General features: G+C 36.7%; 1 protein-coding gene and 1 long non-coding RNA gene across 2 annotated transcripts; one reads left to right on the top strand and one right to left on the bottom strand.

The window, feature by feature from the left end:
- Window positions 1–25: 25 nt before the first annotated feature.
- Window positions 26–27,031, bottom strand: LOC143744336 (uncharacterized). The gene is made up of 3 exons (XR_013205835.1): window positions 26,960–27,031; window positions 26,733–26,823; window positions 26–119 (listed from the first exon to the last, which is right to left on the bottom strand). It is a non-coding gene; the product is annotated as an uncharacterized LOC143744336 (long non-coding RNA).
- Window positions 819–10,812, top strand: ids (iduronate 2-sulfatase). Its single transcript, XM_077235757.1, has 8 exons — window positions 819–1,218; window positions 1,328–1,505; window positions 1,713–1,801; window positions 3,342–3,542; window positions 3,633–3,803; window positions 3,927–4,053; window positions 5,841–6,014; window positions 9,916–10,812. Exons 1-8 carry the CDS (start codon window positions 1,003–1,005, stop codon window positions 10,440–10,442), a joined length of 1,683 nt encoding a protein of 560 aa, XP_077091872.1. The 5' UTR covers window positions 819–1,002; the 3' UTR covers window positions 10,443–10,812.
- Window positions 27,032–27,475: the final 444 nt, after the last annotated feature.

Raw genomic sequence — 27,475 nt, 5'->3', positions numbered from 1 at the left:
ATTATTTGTCTTACCCATGATGACTATGTTGAGAACAAAACAAAACAATCAAGGTCGCTTAATTTTGTGAACTTGTGATCGTAGTTGAACTGGTTTCTCTTTCAGTTTTCGCAGTTCTTCTGTGGGGGTGGGGCAAAATCAAGTGTTGACATTGTGGAATTCCCTTTATTTAGTCACAAGAGACGGTTCGATGATTAAATAAGGTTTCATTTGTTACCCCCTTTAGTTAACATGAAATACAATAGGCATACGTCTACAGAATTTATTATCTTATATTATCTTAATGAAAGCAAGCTAATCTTAGCTAATAAAAGTTTAGCAAAAATAAAATAAAAAAATAAATCGTAGAAAAAATTGTTTAACATTAGTTAATTCCCTGTGAACTAACATGAACACGAACCTTTGCATTAAGTAAAAGGTTAATAAATGCCTTACTCATTGTTGGTTCACGTTATAATGCATTTACCAAACATGGAATAGAATAGGTTACAATCAATACACTTTTAGCATTGCATAAGACTGCGTAAATTCAACCACAATGCAAAAACAATATCATTATTTTCATTATTTTAAAATGCAGCATGCACTCCATTGAAAAGACAATGCAGGCGATTTTGCTTTCAAATTTAAAATGCAGAGATTAAAACGCTTTTCCAAACAAATTGGCTGTAAGATACATTCGATGTGGTCAACCTCGGGAGATCTAATATTTTATATGTAGTACTGTATTGGTCTCTATTCTGACGGAGATGCATTTTATTTAAAAAAAATTTGCAGCTCAAACGAGCTTTTTTCTCGGCTGTCGGCTCCAAACCCAGACCAAAACCATGTACTGTGCCTTTAAGGACAGTCTCATTGATCGCAGCCAGTCTATGAAAACCAGGAAGCAAAACAGAAAACACTGGGAGTAGCTGGACTAGTTACAACATACAATAAAGATGCAGATGCGATAGTATTGACTTTAAATTATATCGCTTTATTAAATACACATATATTAATATAATGTTTGTAAATACTCAGATGTGGTTGTTTGTTTTAATTTTACACGTTTTGGAGCAAACTGTGTTTGCAAAAGATAGCAAAAAGGTCAACATTTTGTATCTACTTGCTGATGATTTGAGACCAACTTTAGGCTGCTACTCTGATCCAGTGGTCAAATCACCAAACATCGATCAGCTTGCATCCATGAGCACAGTGTTTCATAACGCCTATGCGCAGGTATGTTGAAATATTGGTCATGAAAAACATAAAGATGCATGATACAATCTAAAGCTTTATTAGTAGTGTACAAGTTACAGGTGTACATTGTTATTATGTTCTTTTAAAGCAAGCTGTTTGTGGACCTAGTAGGGTGTCTTTCCTAACAAGTCGAAGACCAGACACCACAAAGCTGTATGATTTTAACTCATACTGGAGAGTTCATGCAGGGAACTACACTACACTCCCTCAGTACTTCAAATCTAATGGATACACCACTTTATCAGTGGGAAAAGTCTTCCATCCTGGTAACTAGACCACATGATGTACTGTCTGTATGCATGATGTCAAAATGCACAAAATCCTAAAAAAGTGTATTTTGTTATGCCAAATTTCTTCTTTTTCATTTTTGGCATTTATTTTTGTTGAGAGTTGCCCTGTAACCCTTTCACGTGTTAACTGTCTGGTTTGATGTTTATCTAATAATGTTTCTCTTTTACGTGCTCGTCCTCAAGGCATTGCCTCCAACCACTCGGATGATTACCCGTACAGCTGGTCTGTACCGCCGTATCATCCACCCTCTTTTAAATATGAAAAGAGGAAGGTCAGTGTGTGAGTTAGTGTGGATATGTGTACACACTTCCTCAATGTCTGTGCTTTCAAACCCATGCTGTCCTGCCACACATACACATACATGCATACATACACACATGCATACATACATATACACATACACGCGCATATATATATATATATATATATATATATATATATATATATATATATATATATATATATATTAGGGTTGTAAAATTATATTGTGTCAAAATAATAATATTGCAGTACAAAAAATGCAACAATGTGTATCATGGATAGTGACAATATGTATTGTGTATACTTACTTTGTGTGACAACATTCAAGAGTACAGATTTTTAGTATCAGTACTACATTAAACTACTATATATAATGTTGAATATAATGTATAATAATGCAGTGTAGGAATATTTGTGGGTCCTGATAAGGCCAAATGTCTTATGACAACAGTAAAAAAATAGCCTATACATTTAAATATATATCTAGTCAGTGAAAGAGTGCAAGCATATTCATCTAAGATAATTCTGTATATTCAGCTTTAGAATCATGAATCATATTTTTATTCTGGTGTCACTATTGTCTTGTGAATTGTGTTTCCAACACCAAGTCTAAGCCTATTCATTAACACCCACAATGTAAAACCAAATTTAGCATTTTAATCCACAGTTACTTTTTTGTTAACCTTTTACCATATGTCTTGGAGTATCGCAATAATTTCGTATTGTGATATGTATCGAATCGTGACATGAGGGTACCGTTGCAACCCTAATATATATATCCCACCATTAGAAAAACCATTGTTAAACCATTATTTTATCTCTGATCTCTCTCACTTTTATACAATTCTGACACCTGCTGGTTAATCTGTCACATAATCATTTGAGAGCTTCTTGTGTTTCTAAAGTCTGCTGTGAAAATGAAGGTAGTATCAGATACAAGGACAACAAGTAAATCAATAAAAAAAGATTAGTAAAAAAAATACTGTTGGACTTTATACTTAAAGGGATAGTTCACCATAAAAGTACAATGCTGTCATAATTTAAATAATTTATCCTCATGTTCTTCCAAACCTGAAATTCTTTATTCCGTTGAACATAAAAGAAGATATTTTGAAGAATGTGTGTAAGCAGACAGTTGATGGCACCCATTGACTTCCATTTTGGGTGAAATATCCCTTTAAGTTAAAGCATGGATCACCTTCAATGTAAAATATGTCACATAGAAAAATGACCCACATTTAAATAATATTTAATCTGTAAGTTCATGAGAGCATGATTCAACTTGTTAGCTTGATATCTAAATGTTTGTAATGTTTATTTCCTACGGAAGCTTGTTTCCAACACAGAACAAAACAATTAAAAAGGCAATAGTGAATTTTTAAAAATCTCACAATTAAAATAAACTCAGAATTGTGAGAAATAAATAAAGAAATTGCGAGTTTATATCTTGCAATTCTCACTAGTTTCCACCTCGCATATTAAATAAAGTCAAGATTGTGAGATAAAAAGTCGAAATTACCAATTACCAGTATCTTATATTCATCTTTTAGGTTTGCAAAGATAAAGATGGCACACTGCACAGTAATTTACTGTGTCCCGTGGATGTATCCGAGATGCCTCTAGGAACCCTTCCTGACATTGAGAATACAGCAGAGGCCGTACGACTCCTGGACTCCATGAAGGACTCCCAGAATCCATTCTTCCTGGCTGTTGGCTTCTATAAGCCTCACATTCCTTTCAGAATCCCACGGGTGTGTGTGTGTGTGTGTTTGTTTTTAGTGAAGCATATGACACTGTATGAGCAGCTGCTGTTAAATCTGGGAAATATTGCATTTTTATAGGAGTACCTAAAGCTCTATCCTATTGAGAATATGACTCTGGCTCCAGACCCGGATGTTCCTAAGAAACTTCCTGATGTGGCCTACAACCCCTGGACTGACATCCGCAAGAGGGAAGATGTTCAAGCGTTGAATCTGAGCTTTCCTTACGGCCCCATCCCTAAAGATTTTCAGGTACCATGCAGAAAAACAGTAGTCACATTTAGAGATTTTGTACTAGTGTATCATTGGTTTGTTATAGCTAGTTTGATGTCTCGTAGAATCATACATGATGTTTTTTCCCTCCTCATTTCGTAGCTGCAGATACGACAGCACTACTTTGCCTCGGTGTCATATGTGGATGCTCAGGTGGGAATAATTCTGCAAGCCCTCGATGATTTCGGCCTCGCCAGGAACACTATAGTGGTGTTTAGCTCCGATCACGGTTCGTTGAAGAATCAATTCAGCCTGTTGTTAGATAGTACATCCGATAACACTTTACAATAAGGTTAATTAGTTAACATTAGTTAATGTATTAACTAACACGGACTAACAATGAGAAATACATTTGTTACAGTATTTATTAATCTTTGTTAATGTTAGTTCATAAAAATCCAGCTGTTCATTGTTTATTCATGGCACATTAACTAATGTTAACAAATACAACATTTGATTTAATAATGTATTAGTAAATGTTGAAATTAATATTAACTAAGATTAATAAATGCCGAGGAAGTATTATTCATGTTAAGTAAGGTAGTTAACTAATGAACCTTATTGTAAAGTGTTACCGTACATCCATTAGATGGCAGTATTGATGCATTTGGTTTATATTAATGCGGAGATTTTTAGTCTGTTCTGTGGGCTTCCATATTATTCTGAATTCACATCCTGGTAAGTTCTTTTCAGAAATGATGCTGTCACGTTTTTGTCTCATTAAGCAAAAATTGCATTTTGAATTGTCGGTTCAGTTTGTCATATGGCTGACATGTTTTTTTTATTATTTCTTGTCATAATGCTAACATTCATGAGGTGCATTAAGTGGCTCTTATACAGGGTGGTGCAAGTATAAAATTCTGAATATATTAATAGGCTCACTTTTAATGCATACATTTGTATTGAATTGGCCCAGAATGCTGGATTGAAATGACAGCAAGAGAATTATTTTCAAAGAAATTAAACATCGGCAATATGAAGCAGGTTTGATTTAGAATCAATGCGATACTATTATATGTTTTATTAATATTTTGAATTAGATTTTATGTTTATATTTACAGTTTAATTTCAGTTAAAGTTTTAGTAATTTTGGTGTGTGTGTGTGTTTTTAACATGTCTAAAGTTGTTGTTATTATAATTATTATTATTATTAATTATTTTAGTACATCAGGCTAAACTATATAAAATGACAAATGTTGCCTTTTAAATTGTATTTATTTATTTAAGTTAACGTTTATTTTTTAAGTCACAATGTTTTAAATGAAAAGTTTGAATAAAAATAATATTATCCCTGACATGAACAAAACAGATAACCTCTTAAAAAGATCTATAATAATAATAATAGTATAAAATGTTCTTAAATATTACATTATACATTATTCATTCATTATTACATTAATTATAATAAGCAGCTGCAACATTTATATATAAATACATGGCAACAATTTACAATAAGTCTAATTGGTTAACAATAGTTAATTTATTAACTTACATGAACTAACAATTAGTAAATATATTTTTACAGCATTTATTAACCTTTAATGTTGTTTAATAAAAATGTTCATGTTAGTTCACAGTGCATTAACTATGTTAACATTTGATCTTAAAAATGTATTTAATAAGTGTTGAGATTAACTTTGATGCTGTAGAAGTGCAGTTTATACTTAGCTCATGTTAACTAACGAATGTTAACGAACGAAACCTTATTGTAAAGTCTTACCAAATGTCGAACATTATTGGTTTCAATATCTAATGTTTCTGGAAATACCCCATATGTTGAATAATAACATTTTATTTAAAAAACTCTTGAAGCTAATAAGTCAAATTGGACTCCTTTTTTAATTCTAGTTTCTGCGTCCATTTGTTATGCCACAATTATGCTATACCTTAAATGAGAGAAACTGTCCGCAAAGAGCGTTTGAACTGCTCGTTCTGTGTGACTCGGAGCAGTTTTCTCACGGTTAACTCTCTCTCTCTCTCTCGCTCTCTCTCTCTCTCTCTCTCTCTCTCTCTCAGGTTGGTCATTAGGAGAACACGGCGAGTGGGCCAAATACAGCAACTTTGATGTGGCCACCCGAGTGCCATTGATCGTGTACAAGCCAGGTGTGACCTCACCTCTCTCTCGGCCCGGGGAGAAGACGTTCCCCTTCATCGACGTGTTTCAGGGCACATGGGAGCAGTTTGGCAAAGGTAATGTTACTCAAAGCAGCTGTCATCACGCAAAGACCGCAAGGCTCCTCCGCAAGTATCCGAGACTCCAACCGAAGTCACTCAAGCGTGTGATATCAACTTACTGGAAACGATGTTATGGCTAAAGTTTCGGCCCATTTAGAGCTTTGATTCTTATTTTTGCTTTTGTGCAGTGTAAAGGTTTTGCCGAGAGCACACGCATCTGGTGGGGGTTCTCGCTTTCGGCTCTCAAGTGCACATTTGTGGCAATCTTTAGAAAACACCCAGCATAAGCAGCTGGAGTAATGACTGTAATGATAATGCCACAGCATAGAGAAGCTAATAAGTCCTGAGAGTTATTGCTCTCACAGTGGGCTCTGGATTGTTGCTTGTTGTTGCTCTAATAAACTGTGCTATATTCAGTAACCGTATCAGTAAATTTCATGGAGATTTCAGAGCTGGGGCCAGAATAGTGACGACATTCAGTGTGAGGATTTCATGCATTTATTTATATTTCATGGTTTGTTATGGCTTTCATAAGTAAAAACAACAACGGCGTTAATTTACTCCATACAGAAATATTTTAGCGGTAATGTGTACAGTTTAAAGACAGACATGTTATGAGGCCTTTGGCTATTTAATGTGGTTTGTACAAAAAGATGTGCCGTCACCGTGTTTTCAGCTTAATTTTTATAATTCTGTTTTAATTGCACAATTAGAAGAGTCACTGTAAAAAGTCTCTATTCATCAAAGAATCCTGAAAAAGAAACATGCTGTTTCTACAAACTTATCTCACTCGCACAATAACAGATTCAGTATTCCTTCCCCTGAATAAAAACATTGAAATGTAAACTCTGAATATTATGCAAACCTGCAGTTATTAAATGTTACACTTAATGTATTTAATCTCACTTATTACGCAATATCTTTGCTGCTGACCTCCGATAATCCAATTCAACCATACGAATACGCAAAAATAACTTTAGATATACATCACATATACACATATACATCACATTTACTTCTCCTGCGTCCTATTCTTTTCCTTATCCCTCTCATTTCCTTCAGCCTGAGGCTTATTCATTTCACTTTTGGTGTGAAATAGCCTCTATTTTGCCAAAAATAGAATTTTTGTTATTAAAAAACAAACAAGAAAGCCCAGCCCAGGTGAGAAAAAGTAACACAAAAGTAATGTAACACTACTTACATTTTATATTTATGCATTTGGCAGACACTTTTATCCAAAGCGACTTGCATTGTATTTCAAGGTACACATTTCTTTCCATAAAAAAGCAACTAACACAATTAGTTCGTTTTTTTAGGGAGTAACACAATATTGTTACGCATTACTTTTAAAAGTAACTTTCCCCAACAGTACACTAAAGTCTGGCTGCTAAAAGATAAATTACATTTTAAAATGTATTAAAATAGAATAACGGTTAGTTTAAATCGCTACAATAGTTTACAATATCATTGTTTTTACTTTTGAATGTTAGTGTATACTTATGAAATTGGGAATCATCCAATATTGCATTTTATGCTTATAATCAATGCTTATAAGTCATTGATTTCATACAGTTTTATTTTATACCATAATTTCAGATTGAATTGCGTTGCAATGCATGTAGTTCATTTCCTCATAAAAGACATTAAGTACACAGTACTTCCATTTGTTTAGTTTTTTAATTTTTTTAAGGCTGTGATTCATCTCGAAACTAGCTAATTTAGTTCATGGCGTTAAAGTCATTACCGAAGATTGTTTTCAAATACCTATGGTGAAGATGAATGGGGAAAAATACTTTTGAGATAAGGCGGCTGTGTGGGTGTTCACTGTTAAGACCTGTTCACACCAAGGACGATAAATGTAAAGATATAGTTCTAAACGTCGTTCTCAGTATTTAAGAATAAAAGAGTTCACATCAAAGCTATAGCGATAACGGCACAAAGAAACTATATCATTGGAATCACTTTCGAATGATTTCATCCAGATGATGAACAATAAAAACTTTGACAGCCAATCAGAATCTATCCTGCTGCGGCAGACAAGCATGCGCTTATAATAAACTAGAGGTGGGCATAGATTAATCTTTTTAATCTAGATTAATCTCACTGTAATCTTGGAATTAATCTAGATTAAAATGGCTCATTTGAATTCTGCCGAAGGCATTCAGAATGTGTGCTACCCAGATAAATAACCTCGCAGGTAGTTTGTAAGATGGGCAGGGGCGGAGCTAGACTCTATGGGGGTACAGTGCTTCATCATTGGGCCCTCTGCTACCAAGTAATTTTAAATTAAAACCGTAAAAAAACGTAAAAAATCTGATGAATGCATATGTAATAATGTGTCACTTGTTAAGCCAAGTAAGCTACTGTTCAATAAAACACAAAGACTATCTTGTTCTTTTCTTTTTAATGCGCCCGATTTATATTTTCTTTCCATTTTCGAAACCATTCTCTACATTATACATTCGCACCTCACGCCACACACTGTACTCCTGAGGCAAGTAGGCCTACCTTATACGCTGTTTCGGTTCATATAACTCGCAAGAAGAGCTCCAGTTCACGCGCCGGCGCCTCTGTGTCGTGATTATCTATTGTCTGCTATATTTACTTCTTATTTATTAAATCCAGGCAATTGGTTGATGAAACATTGATTAAAAGCAAGATACAATTAATACAAAACGAAATTCACCTTTATGATCGGCTTTGTGCTTTATGTTTGATGTCGCTGCTAAAGTTTTAAAGCAGTCTTTCAGTGCCGCTTTCAGAGCGGCCACGTCCGTAACGGGGAACTGTCACGTAACACTGTTTCCCCTCATAAATGCGTTCACAAAAAATAAGACAAATTGAATATTTTATGTTCTGTGGAGCGCCAACCTTACTTCATCCGGTGGGTAGTATTACTTTTTGTACTTTTGCCACCTAAAAGTTAAAGTTTTTTGTGTCACGTTCGTTACGGATGTGTATTTCCCTCATATTAAATATAAAACGCATAGACTGATATATTTCTAATGTCTAGACTCCTTTATTAAGGGAGTATGAATAAACATACGTTTCAATATATTGGTATTAAATGCCCTCTACAGTGCAATTCAGCTAGGTATACAGCTTCCAACCCAACTTTGAGAATAGATTAACGGCGATATTTTTTTTATCGCCTGATAAGAGTCTCACGTTAACGCAGCACGTTAACGCCGATAACGGCCCATCACTATAATAAACAGAACGATATCATCCGCTGGTGTGGACGCTAATATAGTTTTTGGTGTGAATGGGCCTTTATGCTCTATAGCAGGCATTCTCAACCCTGGTCCTCGAGGGCCACTGTCCTGCAGTGTTTAGGTCCAACCTTGATCAAACTCACCTGCCTGTAGCTTTCCAGTAATCCTGAAAGCCTTAATTAGCTGGCTCAGGTGTGTTTGATTTAGGGTTAGAGCTAAACTCTGCAGGACAGTGGCCCTCGTGGACCAGGGTTGAGAATGCCTGCTCTATAGTTTAGCAAGTTAAAATATTAATAATAATAAAATGATTAGCCGGCCAAACGAAAGCCCTGTTTTCAACAAGTGTGATGCAGTTAAACACCACAGTATATTTTTTTGGGGGAAAAAAGGCATCAAAACTGTCTACACTGAATATGATGCTAACCATTTTGTTTTTACACTTAAAAAAAGATTTTTCGAAGTTGTAAATAAAGATTATTGGAGTACGTTTTAGGCTACAAGAAAAAAACTATTTCAGTGCCTCTACTTCCGAAATTCACATTTATTTCAATGTGTTACTTGCCACTTCTGTATAATTAATTGTGAAATTTACCAGCAATTTCTGAGTAAAAATGATTGGTTCTCATAAATAATCATAACAGAATAATGCTATGCATCTGAGTCTCACAGTGAGAATTTCCATCATATTTTCCATCTCTCAGGTCAGGGAGTTGAGAGTGTGGTGGAGCTGGTGGATGTTTTCCCCACACTGGCGAACCTGGCCGAACTGCGTCCCCTGCGCAGCTGTCCCGCGTCATCCTTTAAGATGGAGCTGTGCACCGAGGGCTTAAGCCTGGCCCGTCTCATCCACATCCCAAAAAGACGCATCAGCAGAGAAGCCTACTCATTCAGCCAGTTCCCTCGGCCCTCCGACTCCATCCAAGAGAACTCGGACCTGCCTGACCTCGCCGATATCCGTGTCATGGGCTACTCCATCCGCTCCACTGACTACCGCTACACTTTATGGGTGGGCTTTGACCCGCTCCACTGTCAGCCCAACATGACGGACATCCACGCGGGAGAGATGTACCTCCTGGCTGAAGACCCGGGAGAGGACAATAACTTGTTTGATGAGTTCGACCACGCCACTGTGTTGCACAAGCTTGGCATGCTGCCGTCATGGACAGAAAGTTTAAAGCATCATATAATGTATCTCAGCAGCGGGTTGAAATCAAAAGGGATTTGGTAAAGGGAATGTTTATGTAACAAAACCTGTCAAGAAACATGTCTGGACATGCTTCATCAAAAACTGAAAGGCAGAAAATGAAGCATATTTTAGGGCACTGAAGATTTTTTTTTTGCTTCCTGACATATTATCATGATAATGAAGTAGCTCTCCCACCAATCATCATGATCATAATGCTAATAACTTCTCATTCTCATTACTGTAATGTGAAAATATAATTTATTATAAAAATGGTAAAGTATTTGTGGATCATGGTGGAATTTGTTATATTGCCTTTAATTTATTCTGATTTAAATAAAAATGTACTGCTGTATTTTGTACTAAAATACACTAATTTTATACGAATAAAATAAAAAGGAATAACATCGAAAAATACTTTAATATATATTTTTTCATATATTTTAAAATCATAATATGTTAAAGACAGCATAACTAATTTATTTTGATTTCAATAAAACTTTTTTTTTTTAACTACATTAGAGTAGTACGAATTTTATGAGAATCATAAAAATTTAAAACGCGGAATTTGGGCTAACATGTGCCACAAGGCAAAAAATAGCAATGGACTTGAAATATTCCTATGTTTTTGTGAGGTTCAGCCAAATACAAATGTACGGTATTTTGAGCAATGTTACATAATCAAGAAATCTTACAGCATTATAGTATCTGTTTTGCACTTTGAATTTCTTTCCTATTTTAAGCATTAAGATTCCTTAAAAAAGAGATTTCAAACCTCATTCAAAAGAATTTGCTGATTTGGTTGATTTATTTAATCATTAGGCTATCATGTACATAATGTTGTAATGCAATACATTTCCACAACACTTTCCTTAAAAGAATAAAAGGTAATATTCACTCTTGTTAGGTATATTTAAGGTTATATCGTGAGAAATATGAGTCCATTGACTCAATTTCCTCGTTCCCTTCAGAAAGTGATGCATGGAAATGATGTAACGTCAACTTAAGTGAGAAATGAGTTTAATTTAAGTCTCTGAGAAATAGAAAGCTCTGCTCAGACAACACTCTGCTTCAGCAATTTATCAGGTCACTAAGTCGTAATTGTATTTTGTCTTGGAGGCCGACGGAGACTCTGCCAGCACTAAGCTCTTGTTTTCCAGGCAGCGTGATGAAAATCAACTTAAATATAGAATTTCAAGTCATGCGCTCCCACTGCACCCGTTGCCAAGGTAATTAGATGCTTAAATGTGAAAACTTGCAAATGATGTTGCCCGGATACACCTCAGAGAATAGTTTAACAGTGATGAATGTTTTGGCAAACTTTAAAAAAAAGGAAGCGATTGCTGCAGCGTCTTCTATTTTTTTATTTTTATTTTTTATTTATTTATTAATAATCACATGAAATACAAAGAATAGAACAAACACCAGAGGAGGCATGAAAGGGAAAAAAAACCAACAAAAAATTAACAATAATAATAATAATACAAGAGAGGATAATCACATACATAAATGGATACAAACAACAGCATTTTAAGATAATAAAATGTTACAAATTTTAGAAAGGGATTTTGAAGAGAGCACAACAGGATAATGTTTTCCTAGCTTTGGACTTCTCAGAGATAGAAAGCGTTTGAAGGTATTGGTGAAATTCGATGAGAAAGACTTTGAATAATGGCTTATGATTGGAGAATTTACACTTATGAATATGAAATTTTGCTAGGAGAAGTAAAAGATTTATAAAGTAAGATTCTTTCTCAAACTTTTTCTCCATATTAACAAAACCAAATAAAACATATTTCCAATATAAAGAAAAATGAGGGTATACAAAATGAGTGATATACCTACAAAAGCTCTTCCAAAATAATTTGGTAAAGTTACACTCCCAAAATAAGTGTACGGTAGTTTCATCTTGTTCATTACAAAAAGCACATTTTATGTCAATGTCAGGTTTAAACTTTTTTAGGTAACTTTTCACTGGATAGAATCAATGAATTAATTCAAATGAGACTTCTCTGATTTTATTTACAATAAGGTATTTATGAGGCAATAACCAAATTTTTCTCCAGTCCACAATATTCATAAAGTTGCTCCAATAGGTAATTACATAAGATTTGGTAACAATGTCTTTCTGAAAAAGAGCACGAATGGACCTATTACTAGAATATGGAACTAAACATAACTTGCCCACCATTGTTTGAGTGGGATCAAGAATAGTTGGTGTGGCGAGCAAAGTGCTTTCAAAACCTCTAAACACTGCAATAACACCTGTGGGAATAGCATCAAAAACAATGGCAAGGCGTGACAGGAAAACGTCTCGGTTACGTATGTAACCCTTGTTCCCTGAGTAGGGAACGGAGACGTTACGTCGGATGACAACTCGGAGTTGTCACTCCGAGTTACGTCGGATGACAACGAATGGGGTTACCAGTCTAATCACGCCACCTTCTCAGCTGTCTTCCAGTGCCCTGCGTAATTCTGAGATCCCTGTCGTGAGACTGGCACGGACGAAGGACTCCTATTTAGCACAGGAATACACTGGGGAGGTACACTGGGGAGCATATCCCAAAGTTTAGGGGAAATATGCAATTACTGCCAACCCAGAGGGGGGGACTTAGAGAATACACATATGACCCGAAGGAGACATATGGAGAACACTGGGGTGTCCAGCCGCAGGTGGAATATTTCAACCCCAGGGGTGGCAAGGTGGCTTGCCAAGGGAAAGACACATGCTCAAAGAGGCTTACAATGGAAATACACATGTGGGGGTCGCTCAGAGGAGGGACCATGCACACGGGAGGCACCTAGCCGACGCGCAGGGGCCGTCGGGACAGAATCAAACTCAGTCTGCTCCATCGCCGAGGAGCCCGTCTCACGAGCGCCGCTTAACCCGGCGTGTAGCGGGGGGCGGGGCTGGAGAGGGCTGTGGCGTCCGCCCGCGGCCCCCCAGAGCCGGCCCGTGAACGGGCGGGGTGGGAGCCGCGGGAGGGCGCCTTCGGCGGTGGGCAGACCGAGGGATCTGAGCGGACGCCGGGGCCGTCGGGACAGAATCAACCTCAGTCTGCTCATGGGTGGCTGGGAGCTGTTGGGCAAGCCCTCAACCGCACCGCCGAAGAGGCCGACCTGGGATATGGGAATGTCGGACAGACGGGTCTGCGCGACATCCAGCACATCAGACAGGTTCAGCCACAGAATGGTGAGCATCACCTGACCCAGGGAGCGTACGGCCACTTTCATCGCTCAGAGAGCAAGGTCAGTGGCGGCGCGCAGCTCAGTGAATAGTCCAATAGTCCCTCGTGCAGGTCCATGAGCATCTGGGTCAGGTGGACCAGCAGAATGACCATGGCATGCAGTGAGGCGGCTGGCAGTCCCGTGGCGCTATAGGATCTCGCCACAAGCGTAGACGAAAAACTACAGGCCACGGGCGGGTGCTTAGGATTGCGCCGAGAAGAAGCACTCTGAGGACGCATCGCAACAGAGCGTTCAGCCGGGGGGACCCCAGTGTACCCATGGGCAGCGGCCCCATCGAGGGGAGGAAAGGCGGATGAGATCAGCGAGTGGTCCCGAGAAGACAAGGGGGTCTTCTTGGACTTCGAGATCTCATCATGCACATCCGGGAAGAGAGGTATTGGGGTTTGCCGTGGACGAGGATCGGCGGCCTTACCCAAAACCCATCGTCCCAGGAAAGCATGGTCGTCATCTCCGGATCAGACTCAGGCACAGCCGTATGCACACCGGAAGGTGGCAGCTGTGACGAGCCCTCACTTCCAGGAGACTCAAACCCACCTAGTGATGCAGCAACAGACATGGCATCTTCCTCTGTAGCTTCAACTGAAACACGCGGGCCACCAGAGGGTAGACTCGCGGGAATCAGCAGTTCACTAGCGGGCACCGTCATTGAAGAGGGGGGCTGGGGTCGCGGACACATAGTCGGCGCCTTGATCCAGACCGTAATCCTCAGGTCACCCTGGCCACCAGCCGAAGATCGGGGGGTGGATGAGGGGACTCTCACTCTTGCGAGTTCACCGAGTCTCGACCTATATATAACGCGATGATCACGTTCCCAGCGAGAACATGAGTCACCCACGAGCGCTGTTCAAGCATGATCAAAGCCCAAACACACTAGACAGCGCTCGTGCCCATCAGAGTCCGATACCAGTCCGCTGCAACCAGAAATGCACGGGCAAGCCGTCTTTAAAAAGACGTGCCGCGTGCGAGCTCTTTTATGAGAGGAGAAAAAAAAACTCCGCGATGTTGAAGCACACAGGGAGACACACACACACACTGGCAGATCACTGCACAGATCAGCAGGCACTGTGAGCTCGCTGCAGATCGCCGTCACACCAACACCGGAGAGAGAAGCTCGTCTCGTAGAGCGAAGTCAGAGATGACTGTGGAGTGAAGAAATACTCTTGGCTCCGAAGCGAAAACATATCTGCATGTTGCTGGCGTCCTCCTTTTATAACCACGAGGTAAGGCGGAGATACGCTATGCAAATTCCGCAGATCCATGGCATTTCATTGCCATTGGCTCGTTTTGTAATACTCGAAGTCGATAGGCGTTCTAAGCGAAACCCCATTCGTCGTCATCCGACGTAACTCGGAGTGACAACGAAAGGGAACTAAATTTTTCCAGGAATTCACCATATTTATATAAAAACCCATCTTTATTAAACAGATCACATACTAATGTAATATTGTTGTCATACCAGTTTTGAAAAAATAAGGACTTGTTTTTGTAAAGAATATTACGATTGTTCCAAATAAAAAATGAGTGTGGGGAAAAGTTGTGTTTATAAATAAGAGACCAGGCCAGAAGCATTTGTTTATGGAATGAAGAAAGCTTACCAGGTAATTTCTCAATGCTATAATTGCATAATGAAAGAAACTGTAGGCTACCCAGCTGGGAGAATAAATGATTCGGGATAAAGTTCCAAATTGAGGAGGGGCATTTTAAGAAGTGTTTCATCCAATTGTAAGTGTAATTTAATCCATAATCCAAAGTGTAATTTAATGTTTTAAAATCTAGAAAATTTAGACCTTAGAACACCATATGTGTTCATTACAACAGTTTTTCGAATATAGTGGGTACGATTCCTCCAAACAAAATTGAATAAAAGATTATCTATAATTTTACACGTTTTATTGTCCAAATGTAGAGCTAATGCTGCATATGTTAATCTAGATAACCTTTCAGCTTTAGTAAGCAAGACCCTGCCTTTTAATGAAATATTTCTTTGGAGCCACTGATTGAGTTTTTTACCGGTTTTATCAATAGCAGGAATAAAATTATCAGAATATCGTGTAGCTTGATTCTTAGTTATTATAACTCCTAAATATGTGACCTTTTCTTTGACAGGAATATTACATATAGATGAAATATCACACTCTGTAATAGATAATAACTCACACTTAGATAAATTAAGGTATAGACCAGAAGCCTTAGAGAATGCATCAATTACCCCTAGAGCTACTGCAACTTGATCACTATTTTTTAAGAAGAGTGTGGTGTAATCGGCCAACTGGCTGATGATCACCTCCCTTCCAGCAATTGAGATACCTACAAGGTTGCTTTGCTTGGTATGGTCTACTAAGAGTTGAGCAGCTAATAAGAACAGATAAGGAGAGATAGGACAACCTTGACATATACCCCCTTTGACATCAAATCTAGAAGAAGTCCCATGTTTTAATTTATTTGAACTGTTGGAATTACAATATAAAGTTCTCACCGCATCACTAAAAAAAGGACCAAAACCAAATCTTTCCAAACTGAGAAAAATAAAATTGTGCTAAAGAGTATCAAATGCTTTGTAGAAATCCAAAAATAAAATATAACTTTGATCCGAAATTAGATGAGAGTAATCAAGAAGATCTAAAACTAATCTAATATTATTGGAAATATGCATGTTCTTCATGAAACCAGATTGTGTTTGATCAATAATCGAGTCTAGGACCGTCTTAATCCTCTCAGCAAATATACACGCAAGTATTTTATAGTCATTGTTCAATAGACAAATAGGACGCCAATTATCAATAAGTAATAAATCTTTTTTTGACTTCGGTATCAACGTAATAAGACCCTGATTTAAACTTGGTGGAAGTTGGCCAACAGAAATACTTTCATTAAAAACGTTAAATAAAAACGGCGCCAGTTTTGGGGCAAAGCACTTATAAAATTCTCCAGTAAGCCCATCTCCGTCCCAGGAGATTTGTTATTTTTTAATCGATCAATTGAATCTGTTATTTCTTTAATACTTAGAGGTTTGTCACAAAGATCTTTATCAGCTGGTAGTATACTCTAAGTTTTATCTAGAGAGGCAAAAAAGGAGGAAGATGATTGTTCAGAAAAATTAGAGGTATAAAGCTTACTATAAAACGCTGAGCAGAATCTAGAAATCAACTTCGAATCAGAGGTAACGGTGCCATTAATATTGATTTTGTGTACAGTATTGTAATTAGCTCGTTGTTTTTCCAAGCGGAAAAGTAAGCAGAATTCTGCTCCCCCTCCTCTAGCCATTTCTTTCTGGAGCGAATAAAGGCGCCCTCTGCTTTTCTTTTATAGATCTCGTCTAATTTGTTTTGCAATTTTGCTAGATTTAAGTGATCTTCATTTGTGAGCATATCTAATCCCTTTTCCATAAAAGAAGAAATCTCTGAAATAACATTATCCTCCTCTGTCCTTCCCGCCCGGATATAAGAGCTACCAAAAGAACTTAAAAATTTAGAGCATTCGTACTTAAATAACTCCCAATTATTCGAATAAGAATTTTCTGTAATAGATTTCTTTAAATAGCAATCAAGTAAGCGATTAATTTCTAATTTAACAGTCTCAATCTTTGAATACGAGTTATTGAGCATCCAATAAGACCTTCTGGTAAATCCCTTCTCTAGTGCGAAAAAATTAATTCGTATTAGAATTTCTTTATGGTCTGTCAAAGGAGTCGGGTGAACAGAAACTGAAATATCTTCTTTATTTAAAACCTTTGAAATCAACCAGTAATCAATGCGCGAGGATTTACTAAGATTCTTATTGGACCAAGTAAACCCTGAATCGTCTGGAAATTTTCCCCTCCAAATATCTATTAAATCGTACCTATCCATTAAAAGACGTAATTGCTTAGATGATGACGAATCCTTTCCAGGGGGCCAGCGATCAATTTGGTTATTAAGCGTAATGTTAAAGTCCCCTCCAACAATAATATATGCACTAGGAAATTTAGACAACCAGTGTTTCATTCTACTCTCTATCAAAATAAGTAGTCGTGAATTTTCTGCATTGGAGTTGTAGCCGTACATATTGATAACTAAAATCGTAATATTATTAACAGATAAAACATGAATAAGAAAATGACCATTACAATCCCCTTCCGAATGTAAAATATTGCCATTAAAACGATTCGACATAGTACTAACACCAGCTGAACGCTCAGAACAATTGGAAAACCATACATCACTCCACCATTGCGATCTCCAAAATGTGCTATCCTCAGGAATAGAATGCGATTCTTGTACAAAACAAAGGTGAGTTTTAAATTGCTTAGAGAACAAAAAAAGAGCTTTACGCTTTAAAGTATGACGCAATCCTCTGGCATTTAAAGAGAAAATAGAAAAAGACATTAACAACAAATTTGAAAAAACAGAAAGAAAAATCCAATGTCACCTTTGTAACTGAACGTAAATAACCTTGAGAGAATTAACCGAACGCGGCGCATCAACACCAGCAGTGACAGTGAAGTCAAGTAACCTCTGAGCATACAAGAACTATGATCTTTACCTGAATTGAAAAGTTCCAAAAGCTCCCAAATGGGCAACAAATGGTACGGGATTTAACAAATTAAGACATATTTTCTTCGTCACCTATTGCATTCCGCTGGCCTTCCTCGTTCTGTTGCAGACGGAGTTCGACACCACCGATGAAGGCACGAGCCCCAACAAAGTACGCGGATTTCCCTTCACTACGTGCCTTTTGGATGGCAGGCCATAATTTAGCTCTGATCTCCTTAACAGCCTGTGGTAGATCTTCAGCAAATCGGAGGCCCTTTTCCATTAGAAATGAGTTGTTCTTCGCCGCGGCCCAGACTGCATCCCGATATGTTCTCGACAGAAAGCGAAGTATGACACCTCTTGGTTTGGACACACCCGGTTGCCTCTTTCCTAGACGATGCACAATGTCAATTGCCTCCGCCAGTTTATTCTGATCTTGAGGAAGTATGGCTTGGCAGATCTGAATAGACTCGATCTTAACATCCACAATCGACTCCGGAATTCCATACAGTTTCAAATTCCATCTTCTTGAGTAGTTTTCCAACTCTATGACTCTGACTTTAAGATGAACGACCTCTTCTTCTTCTTTCTTCACGCATTTCTCCATATTTTTAACCCTTTTTTTAACATCCTTTATTTCTCTGCAGGCGAAGTCGATTGTCATCTTAAGACCCTCTATCTTCACGGTATTTTCACCTACCATTTTTTCAATGGCGTCCGATCTCGCGTTGATCAATGTCGAGAGGGTATCAACAATGTCCGAGTTAGAAGAAGAGCCCGCACAATCAACTCTCATGAGAGCTTTTTTAGATGCAGGAGGCTTACAAGGTGTAGCCGGATATTATGGAAAATCATCTTCAGAAGCCATCAAGGATAGCTGGCCTACCGAGTTAGAGTAGTCATGACAGTTTGACACGAGAGGATTTGTCGAACCTGTTGCTACTGCCTGCTTAGCTGCCTTCATCACTCTCTTTTTTTCCCGTGTAGACATATGGGTAACCGATTAATCACAACCAGACTCTGCTCAGAGACTCAATACAGTCGATTACTTAGTTTTGGTATTTTTGCACACACGCTCTGTAAAACAGGAGCGGTTAGGACGCCATCTTGGACCCCCCCCGCAGCGTCTTCTATTAGATTAGCAGCGTCTGCATGTTGTGACGTCACCGAGTGCTTTCTCCCTAGACTCATTTCATGCCACAAGACTATGGCAAGCCGTTTTGACTTTTATTAATTCCAAGGATATGAATTCTTGATATAAACTATTCAATTTTAACTAATTAAAGGGTAACTAAACACTAAAACAACTTTTTTTAGTGAATGATCTGTAAGAATGGAGCTTTAATGCTGTTCATTGATTCGAGTACATTTTTTGACATTTGGGTTTAAAGTGTTTTAATTCTACTATATACTGTATAGTGTAAAAACGTCTGAGTGCTGCCCTCTTTAGGTTGAACGGTGGTTACTGCAGTTGAATTTTCCTGTTGAAAGTTGTGTTAGTCTACCCTTCAGAGGGTACCAGCTAACCACGCCCTTGCCTACAGGTGCACCCCCCCCCCCCTCCACTGCATTTCCCCGAATTTCCCCGAAACAACCATATATGGAGCTTACAACGCCTAGTTTTACTATGCATATCCTCATCTGCATATCATTTGCATATGATTATTCATCCACGTGATAACATGTTTAACGGTACAAGACATTAGGAAAATATGGAATGCGGATGTGCTGCCACATTAGTTACATTAATAAAAAAATAAAAACAATTTGTAGCCTATCCTTGCCTTGTTTTTGAATAAATAAATAAAATTGAAAAAAACTCTCTGAAATGTATTTTACACTATCTTTTCCACAGGCCAAAGAGTATTTTTAATTGATTTATGTTTTTAATGGAAACAGATAGATCTTGTTGTGCATTATTTGCATTAAACTATTTTCTCAGACAACCTGCTATTATCATAATAAGCAATTATCTCTGTAGTTAAACCATTAAAACAGCATGTCAGAGGAAAAGTGTTCAAAAGCATTGCAACCACAACAAATATTTCTATTTATTAAATTTATAAATTATATAAAAAATGTTGTAACTTCTCAGTAATGATTTCATGTAATTTAACTGTTTAACTCCATTAATCAGCATGGCATCATTAATCAGAATGGCATATTTAATCTAAATGTTTACATCAGAAGTAAAACATAGTTTAAATCATTATTTTATTTATTTAAACTGCTATTGTAAACATGCACTGTATTTATGATTAGGACTTATAATGAAGATGTACGGCTATATATGCGTCAGTTTCACTAACGGCCCAACGCGCTCGCTGGCGCGGACATTTAAGAAGGGATGGATGTTGGCTTTATGTGATAGGCTTGGTGAGTGAAATTATATTTGTATTATCTAGAATTTCCTTTAGATTTTCTGTCTAAAAGTGACCAAAAAGACATTTAATTCCAGCTCACCATCGGTGTTGCCAAACTGTTCCATCTCCAAAATGTTTGTACGCATGGGTCAGAGTTTGCGTGCAGGTGCGCAAATTTTCCCGTCAAGTTTGATTTTATAAATCACAACTTGTGCGTCGGAAGTGGCGTACGCCTCTTTCAGGGCCTGTTTTGTGCATACGCAACGTTTATAAATGAGGCCCCAGGGGTTTAGTTACCCTTTAAAATGCAAATCCTGGTTATTGGGAATTACATTTCTACTAGTAACAAAGGCAATTCTTGAAATCAAAAATGACGTCACCACTCGCAGAAATACGAATTCCTGACATCAAGATTACATTTTTTAACTAGTAAAAACTGCAATTCTTGATGTCTGTAATTGTATTTTCAGTAGTTAAATATCACCAAAGGCTGTCATTCAAATTCAGTTGTTGTTTCTTACTAGTAAAATCATTTTTGATATGAATAATTATGTGGTTACTAGTAAAAACATAAATTCATGATATCAAGAACTCAATTATCACTAGGTGAAATGGTAATTCTTGAAATCTGTAAATGTATTTCTACATGTTACACTTGTCATTTCTGATATCTGAAAATGTATTTATGAAATCAATAATTTAGAGAGTAATTTCAGAAAATCTAAAATGATCTAAAATTGCTTTCTTACTAGTAACTGGTCCGTGTAACGCTTCACAATTCAGTTTTCACACCATACAATTCAAATGCAAAAATTGAAACCAGATATTCATTTTTCTTGTTTTTCCAGTTACATTATCAATGAATAGTTGCCCTTTTCTCCCCTGTTTTCAATTTTACTTGTGCTAAATTGTGACTTCGGAAACAAACATTTGAATAAATGAAATCTTAACGATTTTCTATTTTTCGTCTTGTAATTTGGGCCGTGGGCGGTACCATTATCACGGGGGTGTGGCTGTGGACTAACTTTACTGTCATTTCATTGGTGCAACTGCTTTATTTACACTCCATGGAGGTTGAGGAGAAGTTTAAAAGACGAAACACAGGATGACATTTTTCCCCCTAAGTGCCAGTTTAAGTGCAATGTTAACCCTTGCTGTAAAAAAAGGCCAAATTCTGACAATATCATAACATTTTCCATTAAAACAGTGTTGCCAGTATTTTACTGTAAAAAAAAAAACCTGGTACGGTCTAACAGTGTGCTAAATGTAGAATTCAGGTCGACCTGGCCATTGGGAGCAGTGGGCGAAAAGGTGGCCTGGCTACTTATTTGTTTGTAATTTATCTGCTAGCCTACTTATTCGTTATTACTTTATTATATTGATGCATGCCTCGATGCCCTCGAATGATTTAAGAACTTGCCATTTGATAATTAACCGAAACAAATTATGAATCCGCTACTCTTGACATGCAGCATATCGTTATACCTACATATAGGCATGTGAAATTCTCGGCTAATAATAAACTGTAATGAACCCGGCTAATATTGTAATGAACCGAGTTAATAACTGCTAAATTTAAGGGTAGGCTACGAGAAGCTGTGAGAAGCACTTTAATTTTGTATTACATTTCATTATTTTTGTAGAACATGGAACCTTCAATAGGACTATAGCCCAAAATTAAAAGAAAAAAGTAATAAATAGCAATAGTAATTAATATATTTTTTTAATATATAAATAACAGTCTATGTTTAAATAAGGCAAAATGTTTAAAATCGGTCTGAACTGATCCCCTATCGCTGTCTTTTCACTTTTCCTTTCTTCACAATTTTGTTACAGCTAGCCTAAAGGTTTAGCAAATGTTTTTTGATTTTGTTAGCTTTTATTCACATCTCATTTAGCCTACATACAAACAAACATTAATTATTAAATGGTGTGTTCTTAAATCATTCGGGGGCATCGAGGCATGCATTGGTATAATAAAGTAGACTAATAACGAATAAGTAGGCTAGCCTAGATAAATACAAACCAGCGCCGCGGACGAAATAAGTATGGGAATAAGTAGCCAGGCCACTGTTTCGCCCGCTGCTCCCGATGGCCAGGTCGACCTGAATTCTACATTTTGCACACACCGTACCAGGTTTTTTTTTACAGTAAAATACTGGCAACACTGTTTTAATGGAAAATGATATTGTCAGAATTTGGCCTTTTTTTACAGCAATGGTTAACAGTGCAGTTATTATCAATAAAAACTGTCACTTCGAGTGAAAAATTTCATCCTGTATTTCATCTTTTAAACTTCTCCTCAACGTGCATATGCAGTGTAAATAAAGCAGTTGCATCAATGAAATGATAGTTAGTCCACGGCCACACCCCCGTGATGATGGTACCGCCCATGGCGCAAATTACATTTATAAATTCATTTATTCAAATGTTTGTTTCTGAAGTCACTATTTAGCACAAGTAAAATTGAGAAAAGGGGAGAAAACGGCAACTATTCATTGATAATGTAAGTGGAAAAAAAATAATAAAAAAAATGAATGTCTGGTTTCAATTTTTCATTTTTGCATTTGCATTATATGGTCTGAAAACTGAATTGTGAAGCATTACACGGACTAGTAACAATCACATTCATTAGTGACAATTTAAATTAAGTGACAATCGAATTATTGATATTAAAAAACTAAATGTTTACTAAAGTAGCAATTCAATGTTGATATAAAGAATAGACACTAGTAACGACATGCTTATTTATATAAAAAAATATGATTTTTACTTGTAAGAATTCATGGAATGGAATTTCAACTATAAGAAATTAATTAAAATCAACAATTGAATTTGAATGGCAACCTATGACATTTAGTGATAACAGATATTACAGATTCAATAATTATAATTTTTTCTAGTTGATATGTATTTCTGCAAGTGATGACATCATTGTTGATATCAAAAATAACCATTTTTACTAGTATAAATGTAATTCTTGATATCACAAATTCATATCCTGCTAATGATTAAAAGTCTAAACGGCTTGCCATTCCTGGGATATAAATTCTTGATATCAAGAATAATATGTTTTACTAGTTGACATTTAATTCCTGGTATCAAGAATTCGTATTTCTGCGAGTGATGACGTCATTGTTGATATCAAGAATGAACATTATCACTAGTAGAATATTCCTGATATCAATAATTAGCATTTTAACTAGTGAAAACTGAATTGTTAATATCAAGAATTCATATCCTGGGAATGATTAAAAGTCAAAACGGTTTGCCATACCAGCCTGCATTTTAAACACGTCTACCTGCTTTCTCTTTTCAGGTTTATTTTGGATTCCCCACACTCTTTGGTGTCAGATGCCACATTGTTTACTCCTGCAGAGTATGAAGTATTTTTGAAGGAATATTTTCAATATTTATGTGGCAACATAAATACATTTTCTCGCTTTCTCTCAAAAGGAAAAACAACAAAACAAAGCAAGCGCATTATATTTGTGTCTGTCTGTCTGTCCCTTTTCAAGTGTGTTCTTATAAGAGTGCAGCACGAGTGTTATACTGAGGGGATCCTTTGGGACCGCCAATATATTCAGCTTCAGCAGACAGGCTTCATTGCCAGCTGGTCCGGAAAATTCCACTGCTGTCTCCCTTTTTTCCCCCCTTCTTGTCGACTAAAAGCAAGGTCAGGGCAGTCGGAGAAGAATCCACAGGGCTGATTGAAGCTGATATTTTAATTGCTCATACCAAATTGCTTGGCTTTTCTTGTCCACCATCTGATTCCGTGATGCTTTAGTATCGAAAAGTCTTTAAATTTCCTAATGAAAATAATCTAAATTGCTCCTCTCAAATGACTTTCAATAGATATTCTATCAAGAAAAAAACAATAACCAATGTTGCAGCAAATTTATTTTTAAAAGTAATGCATTACAATATTGCTTTTCTTGCTAAAAAGTACCTAATTGCATTAGTTACTTTTTATGGAAAGTAATGCACTGCTTTACTTTTGTGTAATTTTTTTTTTCTCACCTGGGCTCCCAGGCAGCAACACATCAGGAAACCCGACTGGCCCTGACACGCACTAGTATGTACGCTTTTGGCCCCACAGCGGAAACGCGGCTAATCTCGGCCCAGATCCGGCCCAAATCTGCTTGTTTGTTGTTTTAACAACAACAACAACAACAAAACAAAAGTACTGTTTTTGGCAAATGTAAAGGCCCTTTCACACCAGAAGTGAAATGAAGACTCAGGCTGACGGAAATGCAAATTCACACCTGACATTGGTTAATAAATTGAGATTAAATAGGCTACATAAAGTATATTTTTGTAATTTAACATATTGCAGATTTGCATAATATTTTGAGTTTGCAGTTCACATTCATCTTGAGGAACACTGAATATATATATATATATATATATATATATATATATATATATATATATATATATATATATATATATATATATATACTGTATTTTGCGCAAGTTAGATGAGTAAATGCATGTTCACATTTAGTCTAGAACTAGAATAACCATATAATACAGTACAATAACATGCAATAACCATTTGTACTTATTCTTGATTTCTCTCAACTTGGGGACAGGAAAGTATTCAGTCTTGCATTACTTATTTAAAAAAGTAATTCAGATATTTAGTAAATTTAAAAGTAATGCGCTACTTTACTAGTTATAAAAGTAATCTGATTATGTAACTAGTGTTACCAACACTGACAATAACTGACCAAAACCTGTCATGGATTGTTGCAACAAACATTAAACGTACTGTACTATTTTAACATTTGTTCCCTAACACCCTAAGACTAAGAATTAGAGTGGGTGATGATAAATGGTTTGTATTAACTCCATTATGTTGGGTGATTTCAAACACAGAATCAATGCACACATGGTTAGGGATCACTGCTCTGGATAATAAACATTGATTTCCATAAGCACAGTGAGAATGTGAGTAATTACGCCTGGAGTTGACAGTGGGTTTTCTTGGCTAAAATGCCACAAATTTTCTTCCAAATTTATAGTGGTTGTAGAAAAGCAACCAAAAACAATAGCTGGCCAACTTATGCACAAACCGCTGGATGAACAAGTGCAAAAAGCCATGCAATTCTTACTTTTGGATCCTTTATAATGTTTGACTTATGAGTCACTTAAAGCAAGACACCTCATGTGAACAGTAAAAAAAAAAATAGAAATCATCACACTTTCCCAGTTGATTAAACACATTAAGAATTGCACATTTTTTTATTTTTTTTATTAGGCTACACGTTTTTGGAAATGCTGCTTAAAATGCAATTGAGTCATAATTAATTAAATATGCCTTCATAAATCATAAAATACTGTCAACAGCCAGAAAAATAAAATAAATAAAATGTTTTATAAACTCAGACAACTATATACAAACAAATTCCCCTTCAGAATATATACAGGAATAAAAGTTTGCTGCTGAAATGGAGATATCTGCACACAAGTGTTGCATTTTTATTATATTTAAATGTAAAACATGAATTAAATACCTTTTTAATCTGGTCATTTATTAATCAATTTATACATTCATATTTACCATTATATTATATTATATTATATTATATTATATTATATTATATTATATTATATTATATTATATTATATTATGTAACACTTTATTTTACAGTGTCCTTGTTACATATCTTACATGCACTTATTGTAGTAATAATAACAGCAAATTAAGTTACTAACCCTAAACCAAACCCTTGATCCTAACCCTAACCCTTCTCATTCACCATTTCAGTTGTATCTGACTCTTGGTGATTATATTGTACTGTATTGTATTGTATTGTGTTATGTTGTTATTATTATATTATATGATACAATATTATATTATGCCATGTCCTGTTGTATTATATTATATTATATTATATTATATTATATTATATTATATTATATTATATTATATTATATTACATTATATTATATTATATTATATTATATTATATTATATTATATTATATTATATTATATTATATTATATTATTGTGGTACTGTCACGAAGTCACCAGATCAGAACGCTCCACCCACTCGTTCACTCTCCCCGGAATTCTGATTCACTGCACCTGCACATCATCATCAGCACACTCTATAAAGAGGCACTTCTCCTTCACTTCCTTGTCTGGTCTCGTCCTTGCGTACACTTACAGACTCTATCCTGATGTATACCCGTGATTACTTACCTCAAGGATTCCTTAACCAAACTTTGTCTTCTGTCATCCGTCATCCGTCATCTGTCTTCCACCTTCAGCCAGCCGTATCCTCTTCGACCACCTGCAATCAAGAAATCAAGATTAACACTCAGCTAAGTTCATCGTTCAACTCTGATTCTCTGCCTCATATTCACCAGTCTCCATTGCTGTCCCACTCCGTGCCTCTGCTTAATAAAGACCTTGTTTATATGACTTACCTGTCTGCATCCCTCTGTTACGTGACAGAAGACCAGACCACATGCAGAGCCCCACGGAGACTGCAGTGGATTCCCTTCTCCCCTCTACGTCTGACAATCCACCTGCCTTTCCCAATGATCTGATTCAAGCTGCACGTCAATCACTCCTTTACCCAGCACCTGCTGCCTCTTCTAGTTCCATGGCCCCACCTGCGACATTCACCGGAGAGGTGGAGAATTGCAGAGGGTTCCTTCTACAATGCTCCCTGTATTTTGAGATGCAGTCTCACCAGTTCACCACCGATCGCGGCAGGGTAATCCAATGCCCCAATCACATCACTATCAGCTTTCTTCAGTCACTTTAAAGAAGTGTTTGGACAAACCGCCCCGGAACTATCTGTTCACGACCAATTAATCAACTTACGCCAAGCGAATAATTCTGTCAGTGCCTACGCTCTCCAGTTCCACACAGGATGTTTTCAGTAAGTGGTTGGCAACCCAACTTCCACCACATCGGCCATGGGACTGTGCAGTCGA

Source organism: Siphateles boraxobius, unplaced genomic scaffold, assembly GCF_051911475.1.
Source record: "Siphateles boraxobius isolate OS27281-9 unplaced genomic scaffold, OSU_SipBor_1 2, whole genome shotgun sequence".
NCBI classification, from domain to species: Eukaryota; Metazoa; Chordata; class Actinopteri; order Cypriniformes; family Leuciscidae; genus Siphateles; species Siphateles boraxobius.
The sequence above is the reverse complement of the archived record's forward strand: the minus strand, read 5'-3'. Positions and strand labels throughout refer to the sequence as shown.